The sequence below is a fragment of the Eulemur rufifrons genome, chromosome 29 (assembly GCF_041146395.1).
Source record: "Eulemur rufifrons isolate Redbay chromosome 29, OSU_ERuf_1, whole genome shotgun sequence".
NCBI lineage: Eukaryota > Metazoa > Chordata > Mammalia > Primates > Lemuridae > Eulemur > Eulemur rufifrons.
Window position 1 is genome coordinate 100,190,816 of NC_091011.1, and position 22,604 is coordinate 100,213,419.

A 22,604-nucleotide genomic window follows, 5' to 3' on the forward strand; every position below is an offset into this window, starting at 1 on the left:
AGCAGCAGTGGCCATCCAGAGGGCACCAGTGCACATGGTGGAGGGTGCAAGGCCGTGACAGGGTGCAAGGCAGCTCAGGAGCAGGTGACAGAGCCAGGGCTGGCAAACGCACAGGGACGAGGCCAGGTCCCGGGAGCACTGGGCTGACACGCACAGGCAGGAACAGGCCTCGGAGGCCAGACACTCCCCGCAGACCAAGCCTGTCCTGGGCAGCTTCTCACTTCTCACTGCTGGGAGGGCATGGACGGCTCCTTGGCCAGTTACACACACAGGCTTGGGGTTTGGGGAACCCTGGCAGCCCGTCCTGTGTGGGAACGTGGGGACCCACTCTGCGGAGGGCACAGAGAACACAGAACAGGAACATGGACTTCAGGACATCAGGCTCTGCCTGAGCAGTCTCAGAAGTCCTGTCTGGGGGATCCAGGCCTTCAGGACACAAGGGCTTTATGGAAGACAAGGTGCAAACTCCTCCTCATGGGCAGCCATGAGACACCCTTCAGAGCCAGAGCTCCTGGTTCTAGAGATGGACACGCATGAGACACCCTTCAGAGCCAGAGCTGCAGGATCTAGAGATGGACACGCATGAGACACCCTTCAGAGCCAGAGCTCCTGGTTCTAGAGATGGACACACATGAGACACCCTTCAGAGCCAGAGCTACAGGATCTAGAGATAGACACCCATGAGACACCCTTCAGAGCCAGAGCTACAGGATCTAGAGATAGACACCCATGAGACACCCTTCAGAGCCAGATCTACAGGATCTAGAGATAGACACCCATGAGACACCCTTCAGAGTCAGAGCTGCAGGATCTAGAGATGGACACCCATGAGACACCCTTCAGAGCCAGAGCTGCAGGATCTAGAGATGGACACGCATGAGACACCCTTCAGAGCCAGAGCTGCAGGATCTAGAGATGGACACCCATGAGACACCCTTCAGAGCCAGAGCTACAGGATCTAGAGATGGACACCCATGAGACACCCTTCAGAGCCAGAGCTGCAGGATCTAGAGATGGACACGCATGAGACACCCTTCAGAGCCAGAGCTGCAGGATCTAGAGATGGACACCCACGAGACACCCTTCAGAGCCAGAGCTACAGGATCTAGAGATGGACACCCATGAGACACCCTTCAGAGCCAGAGCTGCAGGATCTAGAGATGGACACGCACGAGACACCCTTCAGAGCCAGAGCTACAGGATCTAGAGATGGACACCCATGAGACACCCTTCAGAGCCAGAGCTGCAGGATCTAGAGATGGACACCCACGAGACACCCTTCAGAGCCAGAGCTGCAGGATCTAGAGATGGACACCCATGAGACACCCTTCAGAGCCAGAGCTGCAGGATCTAGAGATGGACACGCACGAGACACCCTTCAGAGCCAGAGCTACAGGAGCTAGAGATGGACACCCATGAGACACCCTTCAGAGCCAGAGCTCAGTTGCTAAAGGTGTTTTAGGTAACCTGTGTCTGCTGCATTTTGAATATTCTGTTGAGATTTCCTGTTATATCAGAAGATAATTCTACATGTAGTTAGTGTCCACAGGAGAGAAGTCTGGGGACCTTGCTTGGCCCGGAAGCCATGGGGGGCACACTGTACTTCCCCTCAATCCTCCATGGTGGCTGTGATGACAGGAGAAACTGCAGCCACCCTGAGCCCCTCAGCTTCTAGGTGCTGCCAGCTGCGTCACTGAGGCGTTCACAGTTTCTAAAGCAGCCCATGGTTGTGGAGGAAGTTTTGAGTCACATCCTCAAGACCAAATTGACCTCCCCATGGTCTAAGGCCTCCCTGGTTCCCACTGCCTCCCCTCACTCTGCTTTCCTGATCTAAATACACACCAGTGTACACACGTGCATGGACATGCACACACACACTTTTACACATATACCTGCACAAACATATTGCATGCATGTGCATACGCACTCATGTACACACTGTAGGCATGGCACACGTGCACACACGCAGATGTTCACTCACATATACATGCAATGCACGTGTGCACAGATACATGTACATACATGCACACAGTGCACACGTGTATGTATGTGTACATGTGTGCACACTGCACATAAGCATGCACATGCACTCACATGCAAATGCACACAATGCATGCACACATATACACTCATACATGCACACCCACATGTACTCGTGCACATGCTGCACACGTGCATGTACACACTCATGCCCTACACTGTGCACACACACATGCAAACAACCATCCTCCCCCAACCATACCCACAGGATGGCTGCTTGCTCCTGCGTTGCCCAGGTCTGAGGCAGGCCCACTGGCTTCTGGTCCATGAGCACGGGAGGGTCCTGCCCAGCTGCTGGGGGCTGTGCCTCCCCATCACACTGTCACAGAGCCCACAGGGGCCGGGCCAGGGGCTGGTGTCCAGATTCTCACCCTGGGCACTCCGGCCCGGTGGCTTCTGGAGGGGGAGGACCTTCCCACCTCCGTGTGCTGTTTCTGTCTGTCTGGTCACAGGATGAGACCCAGCTGAGGGCGGGCGCCTAGCCCTGCAAGCCCTCTTCCCCGCCAGGACTCCTCTGCCCAAACCTCCTGCCCTCTGGGGCCCAGTGGGTCCTGGACCTAGGTATCCCCAGCTCAGTTCTCCCAGGTGCCAAACAGCATCCACGCAGAAGTGCCCGTGGCACCTGGGAGAACCTGCCTGCCCGTCGTGGACACTTCCCTGCACGGTGACACTAGTGGAAAGCCATTTGCACATGTGAAAGGAAGGCCAGAGCGACAGTGACCCAGAGACCAGCATTTCGCCAGCACACCCTGCATTTATTCATCCAGCTAACAGTGGTGGCAACCATCGTCACTCAGCTGGCTCTGCCGTGACCCGGCCCGGCTGGCCAATGCTGAAGTTTGTCTGTCACCACCTTCCCTGCTCAAATCAAATCCAGTTCTACCCTCATGGCTCACACACTTCAGGGCCCTCCTTTTGTGACCTGGGACCTCCAAGCAGGGAAGGGCTGTCACGCCAGGGGAGGTCCCATGGTCAGGCCCTCGGTCTCCGCACTTGCAGCCCAGCGCTGCGGACAGCACCCTCCCGGCGGACAGCTCAGCAGGCGTCGAGCATGCGACGTCTGCTCAGGGCTGGCCACACCCTCCTAAAATGTCACGCTGGGAACAAAACTATGTAACTCAGCAGAGGAAATAAAGTACTTGTCTGCATGAAATTGCCCTGAGACACAGGCACGCTGAATCTAAGCTAGAGATTTATCTGTGCAGCTTTTAATGTTTGCCGTTCAAAGTGACACAGGGTAGAGTATGTTCCCAGTGCTGTGACCGAGTTCTCCCCGCCTGCTGCTCACACACGGCTTCATCACGCTGGCGTCCAATCCTCACGGTGCTGTGACCACAGCCTGAGCCGCCCTGCACTCGTGGGACACGTCGGCGTGGGCCACACGCGGCCTGTGCACGGGTCTGCACGGGTCTGCGCGGAGCTGGCGGCAGAGGGTAGCAGTGGGACCCCCTGGCGGCTCCTTCCACAGTCCAGGAAGAGACTCCCCCAGGTTGTATTCACCTCCTGAGACCTCAGACGGGAGGACGGGGGCTGTGGGTTCTCCCCTGGTCTCTCCCTCCTTGCCTGAGATCCAGCCCCGCCTTCATGTGGGTGCTGAAAACCGCCCAGGTACTGAAGGTCGTCCCGGCAAACCCTCACTCGGGTTGAGCACAAACTTCTCCACGACGACCCCGCTCGGCCCAGCCAACGCTGCTTCCCCCGCAAGACCCGTGCATTCTGGCGCTTCCCTCAAAGCCCTGGAGGTGCTGTGCCCTGGCGCTTCCAGGTGCTTGTCCTTGGCCGACTCGCACCCCGTTTCTCCCTGTACATGGAAGCCCCTGCTCGCCTGCTCACGGCAGTCCCCGACGGACTCTCCCCGCTCCCCCAGTGACACCCTCTGGGTCACATCTCCGTCTGCTCCACACAGGCTGGTCCCCACCGGCCAGGGCACGGCTCCTGGGAGCAGACTGCGGGGCTCGGCGGGAAGACGAGTCACTGCCCCCGGCCAAGGCGGACAGCTCAGCACTCAGCCTGTCCACCCCCCCTTTCCTGCTCTCCCCGAGTTTGGTTCTTCGTTCTCCAAGGAGCCCACCCAGCAGACCTCACTGAACAAACGCCTGGAAAAGCAGCAGCACTCACGGGCACCCCCCGAATAGACGCATCACCCAGAAAATGCACTAAATTGGGCTTTAATTGCTAGAAATTACTTTCAATTACTAAAAATTACGACAAATTACTTGTTGAATAGACACATTCTTTCACCACCATTAATAATTTAAAATTGCTAATTGCGTGTAATTGTAAGTAATTTTTGTTCTTTGGTGAGAACCAAGGTGCTGCGTTATGCAGAGCCTTGCCGGGCCCCTCGGTGTGCGCAGCCTGAGCCAGACCCCTGGGAGGGACAGAGACGGAGGGACAGAGAGGGAGCACAGAGGGGAGGAGGGGGAGAAGGGGGAGGAGGGAGTCGGGGTGGCCAAGTGGCTGCACCCAGAGCCCCTGAGGGCAGCTTGTGAGGGGCAGCCTCCTCCCCCCATCAGCCTCTCAGGGCAACAGGACCAAGCTTCTGAGCAGCAGGCCCGTCATCTGTCCTGAGAAAAGGGAAGCTATATTTCTAAGTATAGCCGTATTCTCCAGAAAGAGACATCTTGCTGTTGGCCTTCCTGCCGCCTTAGAAGCCTGTGACATTCCGATGCTGTCCTCTGCAGGTCTGGCCCAGCAGTCCCCCAGGTGTGTCTCCCCTCCCACCCCCAGGGAGGAGGACAAGGTCGAAATCCCACCTCGGAAACAACCAGGAAAGATCAATACGGCCTCTGCCCTGAGTGGACGTGTGAACCTGACCCACGGGGCAGCCACAGCAGACACGTCCATCCGCCGTGAAGACAGGCCCAGCCACGCGCACAGACGCCAGGGCCTGGGGCTCCACTGCGGCCCCTGCACGGCACCAAGATGCATAAAAGCAATTTGCGATCAAGCAGTTTAAACTTGTCTCAGGCTTGAACTTGCCCATCGAATCCTTTCTTCGCAGACCACGTGAGGATAAACTGCATCCCGCTCCGTGTCTGGGATATGGAATCCTGAACCCGCAGCCTCCGAGCAGGTCTGGTCTTCGGGGGCCCAGTCGCTCGCTGCCCGTCCCAGCATCCGGGAAGGAGAGAAGAGCAGACAGGAGTGGGTGGGAGCGTAAGGACGGCCGAGCCGGGAGGAGGGAGAGGTGGGAGGGGCCACGTGTGCAGAGACGCAGCCACGGGGCTTCTGCGGTCGCAGCTTCTCCCAGCCAGTCCATCGGCTCGACAAGAGAAAACAGCGAACCTCTCCTTCACTGAGGACCATGTTGTCATTTTTACATTTTCCCAAACACTGAACAATAGAAGCCTTGTTTGCAGAGAGTTCAACATCTAGATAAAATTAGAGGCATAAAAGTTCTGCTGGGACCGCGATGACCAAGACGGGGGTGAGGAGGGCAGCTTCCCCCGGCCCCGTGCCCAGAGCGAACCTAAATCAGCCTGGAATAAGGCCAGGCAGGGCCCAAGGCCACGGCGCCTCCACTGTCCTGCACGTCTGCACGTGAGCCTGTGCTTGGGCAGGAAGCACACGCATTCCCAAACAACCCAGCGCACACGGGGGCACCTGGAGTGCAGGCTTAACACGCCTGCACTGAGAACACGGCACCACACACCAGAAGGCCAGGCAGAGACGTCTGTACATGCACCACAACACGCGAAGCGGCATCTCCCCCCCACGCACACCAGCTCCGAGCAAACACATTTGGACCATTGAGGGGCGCGGGACACTCCCGCCAGGGACGGGCCAAGTCCTGGGTGCCGGAGGACGGGCTTGGCACACGCTCCTACCACGCCGGGGCCCTGAGGACACGGGAGCCAGGATGGTGCCATCACAGAGCCACACTGAGAAAGGCCAAAACCCCACGGGGGCTCTGTCCCCAGGCTGCTCCCCGCCACGGCGTTTGTCCACCACAGCTGTGAATCAGCCACGGATGACACCAGAATAAGACCTGCTAGTGCCCTGGACGTGCGAGTGGTCTCGGAGGCCCTGAGCCCAGCATAACTCACTCTGCTACCCAGCGAAGCCGTGTCCCACTTTGCAGGGGCAAAGGCCGTCTCTCCTTTCTGAGGCTCCAAGCTCAGCGCCGGCCACGGCCTCCCAGATCCGCGGCCTCTTGGGAATCTGCCTCTAAAGGAAGCTGGACACCTGTGTGGGGTTGGGGTCGGGGTTGGGGTCGGGGTTAGGAGACGTGTTCTGAGAGGGGATTCCGGCCTCTGCAAAGGAAGGCCTCAGGATGCTCCCCTGAGAAGCCCTGAGTAAGGTCAAATTGAGCTGATTATTAGCATTCCTGCCATTAGTAATCCAATTGTCCCGGATTGGCTCTACTTTAAAAAAAAGGGGGGGGGGCAGTGGAACAGAAGAAAGCAGACACCTTCCAAAAGCATCAGATACTTGCTTCTATTTCTAAATAAATTCTCACCCAGCATAAAAAGCCCAAGATCTAAAACCAACAACTGAGTAACTTGTCTTTTTCTGCTCTCCTGAAAAATCGACTTACCAAAAGTGAGATCAAAAAAGTACATTTTATTTCTGAAATCTAAGGAGAGGCAGATGTGTCTGAGAACACACGGCGGCAGCGTCCCAGTGAGCAGAGAAGCAGGCGAAGGAGCTGGGCTTCCGGGCGGAAGTGCGCAGACCCGGGAGGCGCGGCCAGGACCCAACCTGGCTCTGCCACCTGCAGCCGGGACACCGGGACGCCGCGGCCGAGCGGGAGACAGGCCCAGCTGAGCACGTGGCTGCGCGATGCGCGTGCGCAATGGACGGCACAGCAGCGGGACACAGACGGTTCACGCGCAGGCCTGGACTCAGGAGATAACACTGGGGAGAACGGGGTGCAGCATCCGTAGCCCAGACGTGGGGAGACCCATCCGACCACACACGTGAACGCCTATGTGGTGCTTTCATGCCGCCATTTTGCACTCGCCACGGCAAGAAAGCCAACATGGGTTTAGCCAGACAACAGCCGCCACAGGAAAACGAACTCCTGCGTAGGGCGTGGGCCGAGGCCACGTCTCAGGTGGCTCCGCAGACCGGCGGGAGGACGAGCTTTGCAGGGGCAGGCGCCGCCCGCGGCCCGGCCGTGTGTCAGTCCAGAGCTGCCGAGTCCACGATGTTACTCAGGTGGGGCGGGGGGGAGGTGGGGCGGGGGCGGCCAAGCAAAGCAGCCGAGAGGACCAAGGCCACAGATGGGGGGCGTGGCTCCCAGAGGGACCCACACCAGCAGGAGGGGCACGGCGACGCGCCAAGTCTTGGGGTTGGTGGCTTCCTGTGGGTGGGGGACAAGCACATGCCCCCACCACGAGGAGACAGGACAGTGGGGCCTTGCCCCGCCTGCCCGCCTAGGGCACAGCGCGTCCGCGCACCGGCAGAGGTTCGTCCTTCAACACCGGATGCCGCACCCCCCTCACCCCCGGCGAGGAGCCTCGGAGCTGAAAGGCAGACACTGCCGGCCGCCACCAGCCCCCGACCCTGCAATGGAAGCCGCCGAGCCCCTCCCTCGAGAGTCTCCGAGCACCAGAAACAGAAACGGTGAAGACCTGAGACCCGAGCCACGCACCTGTCTAGAAGCACCAACACCTTCAGCGCCGCGCCCAGGAGAGCAGGTACCGAGGCAGCCTGTCGGTCGGCCAGCAGCGTGTTCGAGGCTGCCGCAAACAGCTGCTTCACCGCTGTGTGCTCATCCTCGCGGTGCCACCAGCACCCACACCTTCCACGGTCACACGCCTGCAGGTGTGCACGTGGCACGTCTGTGTGGACGCGGCCAGTGTCTGCCATCCACAGGGCGATCCGATGTCGGCTGAGTCCGTGCGGCTGAGGCTGCGAGTGCTGCGTGTTAGAGAATCAGCCAGTGGCGGCCACAGCTGAAGAGCATCAAGCAGTTTCACGCGGTCAACAGCCTTGTTACACGCCAGGCTTGCCCGGAGTCTCCGGGTGCAGAGCACGCTGCCCTCTCGGCGCGGGACGGCTATGGGACTCGGCACACCGCGCGTGACAGAACACGGAGGCGCAGCCCTGGGCACAAACTCACCAGCGCCACGCTCAATGGGCAGAGTGAGGATCTGCACCCCGGGGGCGCCGCCACGGTGGTGTGGACGGTGATTACCAGCCCTTCCTGCAGGTCCTGACTCCGCCCAGGGGAGTCCCTGCCGGCCCCGCCCCCGCGCCGGCCCCGCCCTCTGCGCCGGCCCCGCCCCCCGCACCTCTGCTGCACCCCGTAAGTTTCTGTAAGTCGTGTTTACATTTTCATTTGTCTCAAGATATTCTCTAATTTCATTTTTAATTTTTTCTTTGTTAAGGAACATGTTGTTTAATTTCCATGTACTTGTGAATTTCTGAAATTCTTCCTGTCACTGGTTTCCAGCTCATACCATAGTGGTTGGAAAAGATGCTCCATTTGATTTGAATCTTCTTAAATTTGTTAACCTGCGTCTGTGGCGCATGTAATCCCCCCGGGAGAATGCCGTGTGTGTGAGAAGGGTGGTCCGTGACTCCGTCGGGGGCGGATCATGCCGACGTCTGTTACATCCACGTGGTCTAAAGGCACAGTTCAAGTCTGACGCGTCCTGCTGACTTTCCGCCTGGACGGTCTCCCTGTTACTGAAAGGGGGTACGGAACCCCACTATCGCTGTGTGGCCACCGAGCTCTCCCTTCAGACCCACTGATGTTGCAGAATGTACCGGGTGCCCTGCTGCTGAGGGCATGTATGTTCCATGTATATAATGTACACATACATATGTGTAATTGTTCCATCTCCTTGGTGGACTTACCTCTTCGCCATTACACGATGGCATTCTCTGCGTCATCTGCAGTTTTTAACCCAAAGTCTGTTTTCTCTGATGCAAGCCTGGCTGCTCCTGCCCCTCACCTCCGTTTGGTGGGACATCCGTTTCCTCCCTGCTCCTTCCCTGTACGCGTCCTGCCCAGCCCGTGAGTCTCATGGGCAGCACACGCTCAGGCCGTGGTTTTTATCCAGTCGGCCGCTGTCTGTTCATCGGGGAACTTAATCCCCTTACAGTCAAGATAATTGTTGGCAGGGAAGGATTTACTACTGCAATTCTGTTCATTGTTTTCCGGTAGTTTTGTAAATCCTTTGTTCCTTTCTTCCTCTCTTGCTGTCCTCCCTGTGATTGATTTCCCTGTGGGTGTGCCTGACTCCTTGCTGTCCATCTTTTGTGTATCTAGTATAGTTTTTTGCTTAGTGATTACCATGAGGCTCACATAAAACTTCTTACAATCATAACAAATTATTTTAAGGTGATAACAACTTACCTTTGATCACAAGAAAAACTCTACACTTTTAATTACCCCCATTTAAATTTTTGATGTCACAATTTATATCTTATATATGGTGTATCCTTTAAAAATTATTGTAGCTACATTTTAAATATTTTTGTCTTTCAAATTTCACACCAAAGATGTAAGTAATTTATACTCCGCCCTCAGCATTAGAGTATTCTGAATTTGACTGCGTATTGACTTCTACCAGCGAGTTTTGTACTTTTGTGTGATTTCATGTCACTAATTAGCATTCTGCTCTTTCAGCTCGAAGAATCCCCGTTAGCATTTCCCGTACGACAGGTCTGGGTGACGTCTCCCTCAGCCTGTTTGTCTGGGAGTCTTTTCCTCTCCACTTCTGAAGGACGGCGTTGCGGGGTGCCCGTTTTTCCCGTCAGCGCTGGGTCATTCAGTCCCCGCCCGGCCTGCGGCTTCTGCTGGGAAGTCCGGTGTGTCGCGTGTCCCACAGGTGACTCGCTTTCCTCTTCTTGCTGCTCTCAGGGTCCTCTTTGCCTTTGACTGCTGACAGTTTGATTCTAGTATGTCTTGGTGTAGCCTCATTTGGATTTACCCTCACTGGAGACCTTTGACCTTCCCATACCTAGATATTTATGTCTTTCTCCGAATTTGGAAAGTTTTGTTCTATTATTTCCTTAAAGAAGCTTTCAACCCTTTTGTCTCTCTCTCCTGCTTGAACACCTGCAACCCAAATATCTGCTTTTGGGATGCCGTCCCTTAAATCCCATAATTGTTCTTCATTCCTTTTTATTCTTTTTCTTTTTCTCTGACTGTGTATTTTCAAATAAACTGTCTTTAAGGTCGCAGATTCTGTCTTCTGCTTCATGAACTCTGTTGGTGATGTTCTCTGTTACATTTTTCATTTCACTCATTATATTTTCCAGCCCTAGAATTTCTGTTTGATTTTTTTTTTTCCACTTTCAATCTCTATTAAATTTGTAATTTGGGTCACTTATTGTTTTTCTGATTTTAATGAATTGTTTCTCTGTATTTTCTTGAAGTTCACTGAGATTTCTTAAAACAATTATTTTGAATTCTTAGGTCATTTGTATTTCTCAATTTCTTCAGAGTCAGCTACTGGGAGATTGTTGTGTTCTTTTGGTGATGTTATGTCTTCATGGTTTATCATGTTCCTTGTTGCTTTACACTGATGTCTCGGCATTGGACGAAGTATTTGCTCTGGTCTCTGCACACTGGCTTGTCTGGGTAAGCCCATCACCAACCAGCTTGCAAAGAGATTCTGGGCAGTTATATGGCGTGGTCTGCAGTGAGCTTGCTGCTGCCGTCCTCAGGCAGGCTGGCCAGGTGCCAGGGTCATCAGGGGTGTGGGCCTGGTGCCAGGGTCATCAGGGGTGTGGGCCAGGTGCCAGGGTCATCAGGGGTGTGGGCCTGGTGCCTGGGTCATCAGGGGTGTGGGCCTGGTGCCTGGGTCAGCACGTGGGTGGGCCTGTTGATTGGGTCTTCAGGGGTGGTCCTGGAGCCTGGGTCCATTAGGGCAGGCCTGGCACTGGGACAGGCCTTATGCCTGAGTTTGAAGGGGCTAGCCAGGCATTGAGATAGGCCAGGTGCCTAAGTACCAAAGGGGCTGGCCTGGGGGTAAGGTTGGCCTAGAGCTTGAGTCGGCAGGGGTGGCCTTGGAGCCCCAGTCCATGGGGACCAAACTGGAATGGGCCTGGACTCTGGGTTCTGGACCCTGGAGCCTTGGGGACCAGCATAGAGCCTGGGTCCATGGAAACAGTCCTGAACCTCAGGTCTATGGGGGTCTGTTCAGGGCTGGGGTCTACCAGGACAGGCCTGAGTCTGCTGGGGTGTAGAGCCCAGGGCCAGCGGGGTGGGCCCACAGACTGGATCCTCTGGGCGGGCCTGGGGCCTGGGTCTGCAGGACCCCCCCTGGGGCTGGGCAGGCCTGAGGCTCAGCCCTAGGGTACCAGTCTGGAGTCTGGACCTATGAGGCCGGCTCAGTGCTGGGTGTTACTGGGGTGGGCCCAGTTCTGGGGTTTGAGGCCACGTCTGGCGCCCACTTCCCTCTCCTTCACCCCCAGCGAGGGCCTCCCTGTCCACACGGCTGCACAGGGTCAGGAGGGGTGACGTGGAGCTGTCCCTTCTGCTCTCTTTAATGCATTCTTTCTTGTTTTTGTGCTAATGGCAGGTGCTGTGATCTCGTGCCTGCTTTATTCAGCTCTTGTAAAGGTATGTCTGTGCATAGATAGATGTTCAAATAGAAGTTTCTCTGAGCAGATGACCAGCGGAGAGTCCTGCCGCCACCTTGCTGACGTCCGTCTCTGAGAAATGCTGATTGTGCCTCTCTTTAAAACGCTCAGGGAAAGGGGCACCTGGTTCCCCAAGAAACCAAAGGATGAAGTGTGAGCCCTGCCTGCCCGAGCAGGAGGAGGCCCAGCGCGCTGCGAGCAGGAGGCAGAGCTGTGTGTTTCCACTCTGGGCAGGGAGGAGGTGCAGCACCACGTGGCCGGAGGCGTCTTGACGGTCTTCAGCCTACTCCATCTGACAACAGCGTGACAGTGGCCACTGACACGCACTTCCTCACTGCAAGATGCAGTTACCAGTGTTAGACTTTCTGATCTTTACCACTGTTTACAACGTGAATCTGGCAGTGCTATTAATGCTTTGCGTTAGTTAAGAGGTCTGATCACTTTCCTACCTGAGGACTCCAGGGGTTTTTGTGACGCCACCTACTCTTCCCTGGAGAGACGGAAGTCGTGTGACGCAGGCTGCGTGCACCTGCAGACACAGAGAAACGAGAGGGTCTCGCTCACTGGAGTGTGCTCACTTTGTTTTGGTTGGTTGGGACTTTGCAGTCTGCGCCCTAGGAGCTGCCCCCGCCCCCAAGCTTTGGGGAGTAAACTGGATCTTGGCTGGTTTCTAAGGCTTCCCCAAGGCTTCTGTCCGTGAGGTTCACATCCTGAAACGCCAGGCGCCCTGGAGAGGTGGAGCAGAGCTCTGCGGAGAGACACAGAGCGGAGCACGCCAGGCTGAGCGAGCGGCACGGCCATCACCGTCCGCCCAACTTACTGCTTCTGATCTGTAATAATTTTTAGAGGCTGAATACAGTGTGAAAAGAAATTCTCTGTCTGCACCAATGTTCCCGCACTTTGTCACTCAATTCCTGACTTCAAATAAAAGTGACTTCTTCATGAGCCCTGCCACTCACTCACGTGGCCGGCTCCCACCACCGCAGCTCCACGGAATCACAAGAAAGTTTAACTCCTGAAGACAGAGATGAAAGAAGGAGAGAAAGAGGAGGAGGAGGGTAAAATCCATCTCCATGACGAGAGGCCCAGACATCAATTTGTAATTATCTGCCCACATGAGTCCAAAGGCTTTTATTTGATAAGGCAAGTAATACACAAGCCTGTGATGTGAATTATTTCAAAGAATAAAAGCCTGATTGTCTCCATGACCTACATAGCTTTTAGTGAGGCTGGAGACGAGATTACGTCCGTGCAGCCCACAAACGGATGTTGCCTCTCCCACCTCCCTCTCCTTTCAGAGGTGCCAGGGTTCCCCGCGCCATCTGGGAAGCTTCCAGGCTTCCACAGGTCTCAATTTGCTCCTCTGTTGATACATCTAATTCTCCTGAGGACGAAGGCCCTTTGTGTCTGAAATGAAGCCTCTATTAAGCAAAGCCCGCCCCCTCCCGGGTGTTCAAAAGCAGATGCAGCCGCCTCCCAAGACGGCTTTTCCATTAACGCCAACCAGTGCCCCGCTCACGCTTTTAGCTTTTTAAGTTTTAAATAGGGATGAAGCCTGCCCGACCTCATACTTGAAATTAAAAGGTAAAATCTGCAGTTTGCATCAGAAAAAAAGCAAGCTTTTAAAGCATTCAGAGGTAAGCCATCTGGTTTTAATCCAGAGTGCAGTGCGGTCATGCGTGACTCAACGCCGCAGTGGGGACACGTCCTGAGAAACGTGTACCCGGGCAACCTTGTCATCAGTGAGCACCGCGGAGTGCACGTGCACACACACAGCCGGTGAAGCCACCACACGCCTGGGGCACGGGGCGGCCGGTTGCTGCGAGTGGCACACGTGTGCGGCAGGTCACCGTGCCGAGTGCTGCTGGCGACCACAGCACAGCGGTGAGTGTCTGTGCGTCACGTGTCTCTAGACGTAGCAAAGGTGCAGTAAAAGCAGGGACAGAGGACAAAAAGGGCACTTGTACAAGACAGTCACCATGCGTGGAGCTCGCAGGCCCGACGCCGCGCTGAGTGGGTCCGTGTGAGTCCGTGTGAGTCCGTGAGGGCCGGGACGCTCCCGTGCACAGCTGCAGACTTTGCAAACACTGCTCCTGGCGACACTGAATTTATTGAAAACTCTTTTTCCTTATTCAATAATAAATGAACCTTTAAAAAGAAACTTTTTTATATAATAAACTTTTTAATATTAACTTTTTGATTCATTTGTAATAACATTTAGCTTAAAACACAAACACATTATACAGCTGTACAAAAATATTTTATTTCTTTATATCCTTATTCTATAAGCTTTTCTCTATTTTAAAAATGTGAGGTTTTTTTGTTTTTGTTTTATTTTTTAAACATTTTTATTAAAACCTAGTGGAAGAACACACTAGACCTAGGCCTGCTGGGGGTCAGGACAGTGAGTGTCGCAGTCCTCACCTCTGCGCCTTGTCCCGCCAGAGGGGCTTTGCGGCAGTGACACTCGTGGAGCTGTCACCTCCCGTGACAACAAACCTTCTTCCGGATACTCCTGAAGGACCCGCCGGAGGCTGTTTTACAGTTAACTTTCTTTATAAGTAGGAGTAAAATAATGATTTAAAAAATAGTGTAAACTGGGCACGATGGCTCACGCCTGTAATCCCAGCACTTTGGGAGGCTGAGGCAGGAGGATGGCTTGAGGTCAGGAGTTCCAGACCAGCCTGGGCAAAATAGCAAGACCCCATATCTGCAAAAAATACATAAATTTCCTGGATGTGGTGGTGCACACCTGTAGTCCCAGCTACCGGGGACGGAGGCAGGAGAATCGCTTGAGCCCAGGAGTTGGAGGCTGCTGTGAGCTGATGACGCCACGGCACTCCAGCCTGGGAGACAGAGTGAGACCTGTCTCTGTCTCTCACACACACGCATGTGTATGCAGATAGTGAACATGTAAGCCAGTAACAGCCGTGTATTTGTAGGTATTGTGCACCGCACATGGCCGTGTGTGATGTCCCTTCACAGTGTGCCAGCTGGCGTGTCCACACCAGTGTCACCATGGATGTGAGTGGTGCCCTGAGCTGCCACATTAGGGACGGCTACAATGTCACCAGGTGACAGGAATTTCCCAGTGTCGTTACGGCCTCAAGGGACAACCACCACATACGTGGCCCGTCACCGACTGAAACGTCGCAAGGTGGCATGTGACTACACAGGGTTCAGCAACGGTTCCTGAACCTACAAGAACATCTAAGCATCTTCTGATAGACAGTAACTTTTTTCTGAAATACACGTAAATAAGATCGATTTTGGTTTGCCCTAAACGTGATGAAATTGCACGAGAGCTCATTGCTCCCATTTCTGGTTTCTGTACTTGCAGTAAGTCTTTTGTGTAAATTAAAGGTTTGCTCGTGTATCAGCTAACTGCACCCTGGCCCAGAGGACAGAAGTTCTGGTTGGTCAACTCTCAGAATTAGCTGCTCACTCCTTGGCCTTCAGCATTTCTGTCCGTGGGAGCAGCGTGGGGGTCCGTTCTGCAGCGCAGCGGAGGACTTGGTTCAAAGGAACCGCCAGGAACGCTTTCGGGGTGAAGCAGCCCATTGCTGTGTCGACGACGTTGCCCGGCCCGTTCGCTTCGACGTTGTCTCTCCTTTTGTTTCCACAGCGCTCAGCTGACACGGAGCGTAACTCCACCCTGCATTCTGTGCTACAGACAGCGGCCTCTGGTCCAGGGAAGGGTCTTCGTGTATAACCCATTTCTCCCCTGATCAAAAGACCCGCCAGTAAAGAAGGGGCCCTTCACGGTCATCAAGGATATGCCCTAAGCAAATACGAACTCAGAAAAAGATGCGATCAGAACGTTTCTTATAAAGAAGAGAGAATGGTCGATGTTTACCGGGTGGCAGTTTTGCAGAGTGTAAGGTTGCCACGAGCACACGCCGCACACGCCCGTGTTGAAAACAGCACCCGTCTGCTCGACCGCATGTTGCGGTTACGATGTTTCTTCCCCTCTCCCATATGTACCTGGGGAATGTCGCAATAGGGTGGTTTGTGGACAGAGTAGATTCCTACTATGAATGCAGACTACTCTCACTGAATTTATGAAACCATTTTTGATTTAAATACACGCATATTCCAACGAGTACAGACTTACTCAAGTTTTCCATAGCTTTTGCGTCACTTTTATTGGTTTATAGGGTTTTTTCCCTGATTTCCTTTTCAAATTTCTTAGAACACAGTCATTAATAGTATTCTCTTATGATTTTTGAACTCAATTTACCTACAGTGACGTTCCTCTCTTTTCCAGTAATCGTGTATTTATACCCTACAAGTCTCTGCGAAGGACTGGAGGGTCTTTCCTTTGTGTTCTCACCCTTGTCTGTATTTCTTTTTATCTATGTCACTATTTCCTGCTCTCATCTTCATTATTTCCTCATCTCTGATGTCTTCCACTTGCTTTGTTGGTCCTTTTACTCTTTGATTTATCATGAAATGCTATGTCCATACAAAAAGGAACAAAATAACACAGGAGTCCCTCGTCCAAAATGCCGGGGCCCAAAATGTTTCGGATTTTGGAATATTAGCATATACACAATGAGATCCTTGGGGACGGGACCCAAGTATTCACACAAAATGCATTTACGTTTCATACACACCTTAGACGTCACTGAAGGTGATTTTACTCAATATTTTTAATAATTGTGTGCACGAAACAAAGTTTGTGCACATTGAACCGTCAGAAAGCAAAGGTGTCAGGTGAGGAATTTTCCACTTGTGGCATCACGTTGGAATTCAAATGTTCTTGGTTTGGAGCATTTTGAATTTTGGGTTTTGAGATCACGAGGCTCAGCCTATAACCTGCAGGCACCGCGCTGTCCTGGAGACACCACACTTACTGTTTTTTTTATGTTTTAGAAAATATAGTTTTACGGTTATAATGTGGTGAACTTACTGTTTATTTTTAAAGGAAATAATAAATAGCTATTTTTAAATTTTGCTAATTTTAATTCCTGAGACAGCAACTGTGGAGAGCACTAACCCACAAAAAACGGAAGTGCTTTGGGGCCCTGAGTAGTTTTTGACAACATGAAGTGGTCCCGAGGCCTGGAGAACCCTGCTCTGCTCACTGCCGTGGGTGCGAGGTCCTCGTGTCCACTCACCCTGGGTCACCCTGCTTCCGTGTTTTTAATCTGCTAAGTAAGAAGATCTCTCCTTCCCACAGCGAAAGGAAAGTATGGGAGAATTTCACAAGTTAAAATTACCTAAAAATTACACTGTCCTGTACCGAGCATTAATTGTCTCCATTAGTCTGTGAACATTGTAACAAAACACATGATGCTAATTCACCATGCAGGACTGCACGTCGCCAACCTTGCAACCTGTACGTCACACAGCTCTCAGATTAGGCTTCTCAGACACAGACAGGAAGAAGGTGATTAATATGCTGGTATTTGAAACAAGTTTTAGGTAACTCAGAGTGTCTGTCCCACTTTACACATGAAAACGTAGCTGTGAAGAAGGTGGAGTCTGCTGGGGACTTTCAAGACACCCTTGTGGGACCTGGTGACAAGGCACCTTCGAGGGCGAGGCCCAGACACCCCTGCTCTCGAGGCCGCTGGGGCCACCACCACTGCTCTGAAGCCAAGAGCGGCTTCCTGCCCCCGGGACAGAGGAATCCAACAGGCATTTCCAGCAGGGAAGGACGGCAGGGGAAAGGGGTGTGTTTGTTTCTACACTAGACGAGACAGAGAGACAAAGACACACAGAGATCAGCCGAGTGACGGACTGACCAGTTGATTCCGGAAGGCTCCGTGTTCTGGGGACTCTCCAGCCCCCACGTGAAAACAGGCGGAACAAGGAGGTGGTGGAAACACCAGGACCATCTAAGTCAAACTGAGCGAAGCCGTCCCAGGGACGCGGATCCCGGCACTGTCTGGATGAAGCCGGCAGGAGAACGGGGGCGCGAAACCCCGGGAAGTGGTGGTGACACCAGTGACACAGCAGACTGAGAGCCCAGCTCTCTCCTCCACAAAAGCAACAACAGACGATTCGAATCATCACAGTCAGCTGTGTTGGAACTCTGGACGTTAACTAAAGGCCGCAGGAATCTGGGGGGCTCCTCTTCCCCCAGGTGGCGGATTCTCCACGAGAACAGCAAACGTCCCTCCCGCCACCATGCTCGCCCGGCTGGGAGAGGAGCAGCCGCAATCGTGGCGAGGAGTTGCCCGGCCGCCCCAGGATGGGCAGAGTGGCACCGGGCGCCTGCCAACCTCGTTCCTGGAGAACCGCCGCGTTCCACCTGTCTGGCGACTCCCACGGGACCCGCAGGGAAGCTGCGTGTTTAATCCACGTGGAGCTCACACGTGCGGGAAGACAGTCAGAGACGCTGCTTCACGTCCCGCTGCCTGACGTGGGGACAACCAGCCAGGCCACGACAGGCACCAAACTCCTCGAAGGAGAAGCTGGGGAACCAGAGACCCACAGGGGCCTCGTAAAACTGCCGTAATCCTGGGCAGGGACGGCACGGACAGGAGGGCTGCGCGTGCCCAGGAAGGACGTGGAGGCCCCAGGTGCCCCCTCTGCCGACCTGCGGCTCCGGGCCACTGAGTCGTGCCCGCGGCCGTCCGACTGCGGAAGGGGCCCCAGCACTGGAGACCGGCTGTTTCCAGGGGTCCAGAGAAGCCTGTCCACGCATTATCCCACCACTGGGCTAACTGGGCAGAGACTCCGGTGGCCACACGTGGCGCAGAACACAGACTTTGCAGGATTAGGTCAGAAAAGCCTCCCAGCAAGCAAAAAACAGCAACAAACACACCAACAAAACCCTGAGGAGAGAGAAGAATCTGACTTCATGAGTGGCCACACTACATTATTTAAAATACCTAGTTTTCAACAAAACTTTTTCAGACATGACAAAACATGGGAATCTGCCTTACACACAGGAAAATAACACACTGTTCTTGGAGAAGCCAGATACTGACTTACTTGTCGAAGACTTTAAATGAGCTATTTTAAATGTATTTCAAAAACCAAAGGAAATGATGTCTACAGAACTAAAGGAAGGTATGAGAATGATGTCTTATCAAATAGAGAATATTAATAAAGATCTAGAAATTATATTTTAACAAACAAATGGAAAAACTCACTAGAGGGTCTCAACAGCAGGTTTTAGCAGCAAACTTGAGAACAGATCCATTGAGATCATCCCAACTTGGGCACAGAAAAAAAAAGACAAAAAGGACGGAGCCGTGGAGACCCAAGAGACACCATCAACACAGGGGTCCCAGATGCCAGGGAGAGACAGTGGGGAGAAAGAACATTGGAGAAATCACGGCCCAAAACTCCCTGACCTTGATGAAAAACATGCCCCGACACATCCAGGACACTGAACAAATGCCAAGCAGGGCAAACTCCAAGAGATCCGCCCCCAGACACACCAAAACCAAAGTGTCAAGAGGTAAAGATAAGGCAGGTGTCATGAAAGCAGCAAGAGAAAAACCAAGTCATCGCCCACGCTATGGATGGAACACTTGTCCCCCAAACTCGCATGGAATTGACCCTTCGGTGTGGCCGTGCTGAGAGCGGGGAGCTTTCACAAGAGGCAGCTGGGCCAGAGGGCTCTGAGCGGACGGGTTGATCGTGCGTGACCCAGCGCGGTGCGTGTTGGTGAGCTGCCGTGGGGAGACTGTGGCTTCGTACAGATGGAAGAGAGGCCAGAGCTGGCAGCCCAGCCCCCACCCCACAGCCACGTTCCCCGCCACACAGCCTGCCCTGTGGGCACCAGGCGCCAGCCCGAGAGAGGCCACCCGGCCCCACAGCTCTGTGGGGTACGTCCCTCTCGTGAGCACACACAGGCCTCCCAGGGGTTCTGCTTCAGCCTCCACAGGTGGCCTCTCGGGGAACAGGTGTGCCCTGGCTGACCACACGGAAGAACTGATGTGGTCCGTCCTGCAGAGGTCCCGGTGCATACTGGGAACACCCAGCGGAGGGACAGAGGACACTGCAGCCCCAGACTCACTCGGCCACAGACTTGCTCCGTGGGGCCCGCGCAGACCCTGAGAGCGCCGAGCCTTGAAACGCAGGCAGGCTCGCGCCCGAGGCCGCGGCGCCCTGGCCCCACCGCCAGGCCCGGCTCCCCTGGGCAGCTCACGTAGGTCCCGACCCGGGTGTGGGGCCACCCTCCCACTCGGGCCTCGGCCCCGCACAGGGTCACAGACTGGCCTCAGCCAGTACCTGGCTCCATGTTGCAAATTGCACAGATAGCAACATTACATATGATACAAATCCTGTGTATAATAAAAATATCTATGATTTAAAAATTATCATAATATTTAAAATTGCCTTCTTTTTTCCTCTCTCACCCTGCGTAAAACAAAATTGCCTTCTTAGCACCCTGAGACACAGGTACCAGGAATCTCCCGCAACCTCATTGCAAACCAAAAACCGCAGGACGACGGGCAGAGGCGGATTTTCTCAGGGCGGGCGCCCGAGTTGGATCTGCTCAGGCCAAGGGGAGCCGCTGACCCCCGGCCGCCCCGCACCGGGCCACCTCTGCCATGGCAGCCCGGGCCCTCCTGTGGTGACTCCTGTGCAGCCCGGCGCCTCCCAGCCGAGCCACCGCAGTGCGGACCCTCCCCGACCCGCCGGCCCGCCGGCCCTCCCACCACGGCCGGCTGACCCGCCACTCCCCACTGCTCTTCCCCCCGAGGCCGGCCGGGCTCCTGGCACAGCCACGCCTTCGCCAGCGCCCGGTGGGGAGCCGCCCTACCTGTGCGCGAGAGCTTCTGCCAGGTGCCTCTCAGGTGCTGCAGAGCCCCCGGGGACAGTTCATAGCGGCGTAAGTCTGTTGCTGGAAACTTCTGGCACCTTCCGAACTCGCCATCTGTGAGAAGAGGAAGCAGAGAGAGAGCGTGACAGTCCGTTTCCAGACACCGGAAAGACGCCGCACACTTGCATGTCCTCACGCACCGTGGGTGGCCGGGGACAGTCTCGCAGAGCTGTCAGGACCCAAAGCCCTGGGAGTGACCGTTTGCCGTAGAACAACCGAGCCCACGAGAAACACAGCCGCGAAGGAGAGAGAAAGGACGCGGGTCCAGCGTGGTCCGAGTGCTTTTCCTCCACTTTTCCCGGCCCACCCTCCGTTCTGCAATCTCACACTCGTGGTGTGAAACTTGCCTCTGACCACTCGGGGACCAAAGCTGAAAGTGAGCAGCATTTGGGGCCGGGTCTCCCGACAGAAAACACAACACCCAGGACGCATAAACGTTAACCTGCAGAAGCCGCCAGGATCTGTGGAGGGTCCTTCCTGCGGCTGTGTGGGGGGCCCGGGCCGTGCGGGCGGGCGGGCGGGAGGCGAGAGGGGCTCAGGAGCATGAGGCGTCCTCCGTGGAGACTGACTCATTTAGCTCGTCCCATTTGTCCGAAGTGACAGACTCTGCTCCCAACACCCTTTCAAACCACACCTTCTAATTAATTTGGGCCCTAATTAGTCTTTACGCAGCGAATTGTTCACTTTGAGACCAGCTTCCTGTGGGGCTTCAAACATTCAAATCACCTCCTTTGCGGCTCACAAAAGACCGATTCAGGCCGAGGCCTCACGCCCAGGGCGGCAGCTGCGCAGGGTGGCGGGGAGAATGGTCCTTTCATTGTTCACAGCCTTTCCTCGGTGCGGCTGGAGAAGCCATTCAGATGCAACAAGTTTAATTAGCAGAGACACATTTGCAGGGCCAGGCGGCTCAGTAATTGCTGGGCTGATACTACGTACAGGCTCAGGCAACGGCCGGCAGAAAATAATCTGAAGTACCGCGAGCGCCCGGGTTTCCATGGGCTCTGCTCAGCCCAGCGCACGGAGGACGGCGCCAGCTGCTCCGGCAGGCGGACAGTGCCTGGGGAGTCGGGCTTCTGGGGCTTCCCTCCGCGCTGCCCCACCGCACGGCCTCCGCCCGCTGCCCCTGCCACCCGGGCAAGGGCCACACAAAGCCGGGACGGCCCCAGGGAGGTTCCAGAGGACGGGGCGCCCCCGCCCTCCCCGGGTGCCTGGCGGCAGCACGGAGTCCCTACTCCCTGTTTTTGTCCAACACGGAGAACTCCGAGCACGGGGGAGGGCAAAAGAGAGAAACTAAGGACCTGCTGAAAACACACCTGGGATTTTTATTCTACTTCTCCAATGCAATCCCCGTAAAGCAGAACGGCGGCACGCAGGAACCAGGCGGCACGCAGGAACCAGGCGGCACGCAGGAACCAGGCGGCACGTTAGGACGGCCCGGCCCCCCACGTCCCGCAGGGAAGAAGCCCAAGGCCCATGTCAGGCCCAGGCCACGAGGCCGCGAGAGGACAGAAGTGGGTTCCTGGACCCCCAGCGGGGCCTCACCAGAGACCACTGGCCCTGAGCCAGGGCAGCGGAGCCTTCTGACCTGCAGTGTGAACACCCACACGCTTGGACAGACGTGAGAGGCTATGCCTGGCGCCCGCGCCTTGGAGGTGCCCCCAGTGGTGTGGCCAGAGCGGGGCAGGAGGGGCTGAGTCACCTGCCCAAGGAGACTCGGGAGTCATTCAGGTTTTCGTAAAGAAAAATGGCCAAAGACAATTGTTATTGATTTTGGAACTTTCCAAAGTCAATTATTTCTCTTCTAAAGCATAAGAGCACCATTCTTTAAATTTGGCTTGTTGCATGCAATATTGTAAATATGTTCTCAGGATATTCACTAGATTTTCTTAAAGCCTTTCTTTTAAATGTGCATTTAGAACATACATAGAACATATACATATGTTCAAAGCACTGCTTGTGCTTTGAGAACTAGTTTTAGCTAATAATTTGGTTTTAACTATTTGAAAGTTGAAACAAACTGATCATTGACTCTGCCCCGGATCACAGCCAGGCTGGCGGAGACACACGCTGTCCCCAGGGCACCCCTGACAGACCCTTTCTCACAGCAGTTCAGATTGATGGGAAGACTGAGTGGCAGGTACAGGGTTTCCCGGGGACGCTGACACGCACGGCCCCATCAGTCCCTGTGGACGGTGCATTCGTCGGGCTGTGGACGCTCACACACACGTCA

At 54.8% G+C, this 22,604-nt stretch overlaps 1 protein-coding gene across 1 annotated transcript in view; it reads right to left on the reverse strand.

The window, feature by feature from the left end:
• PTPRN2 (protein tyrosine phosphatase receptor type N2) overlaps positions 1–22,604 on the reverse strand; it is a 484,073-nt gene that overhangs the window by 375,974 nt on the left and 85,495 nt on the right. Inside the window, exon 3 of the mRNA XM_069461720.1 lies at positions 20,315–20,428. Coding sequence (XP_069317821.1) covers positions 20,315–20,428 — 114 coding nt within the window. The remainder of the gene's footprint in view (positions 1–20,314; positions 20,429–22,604) is intronic.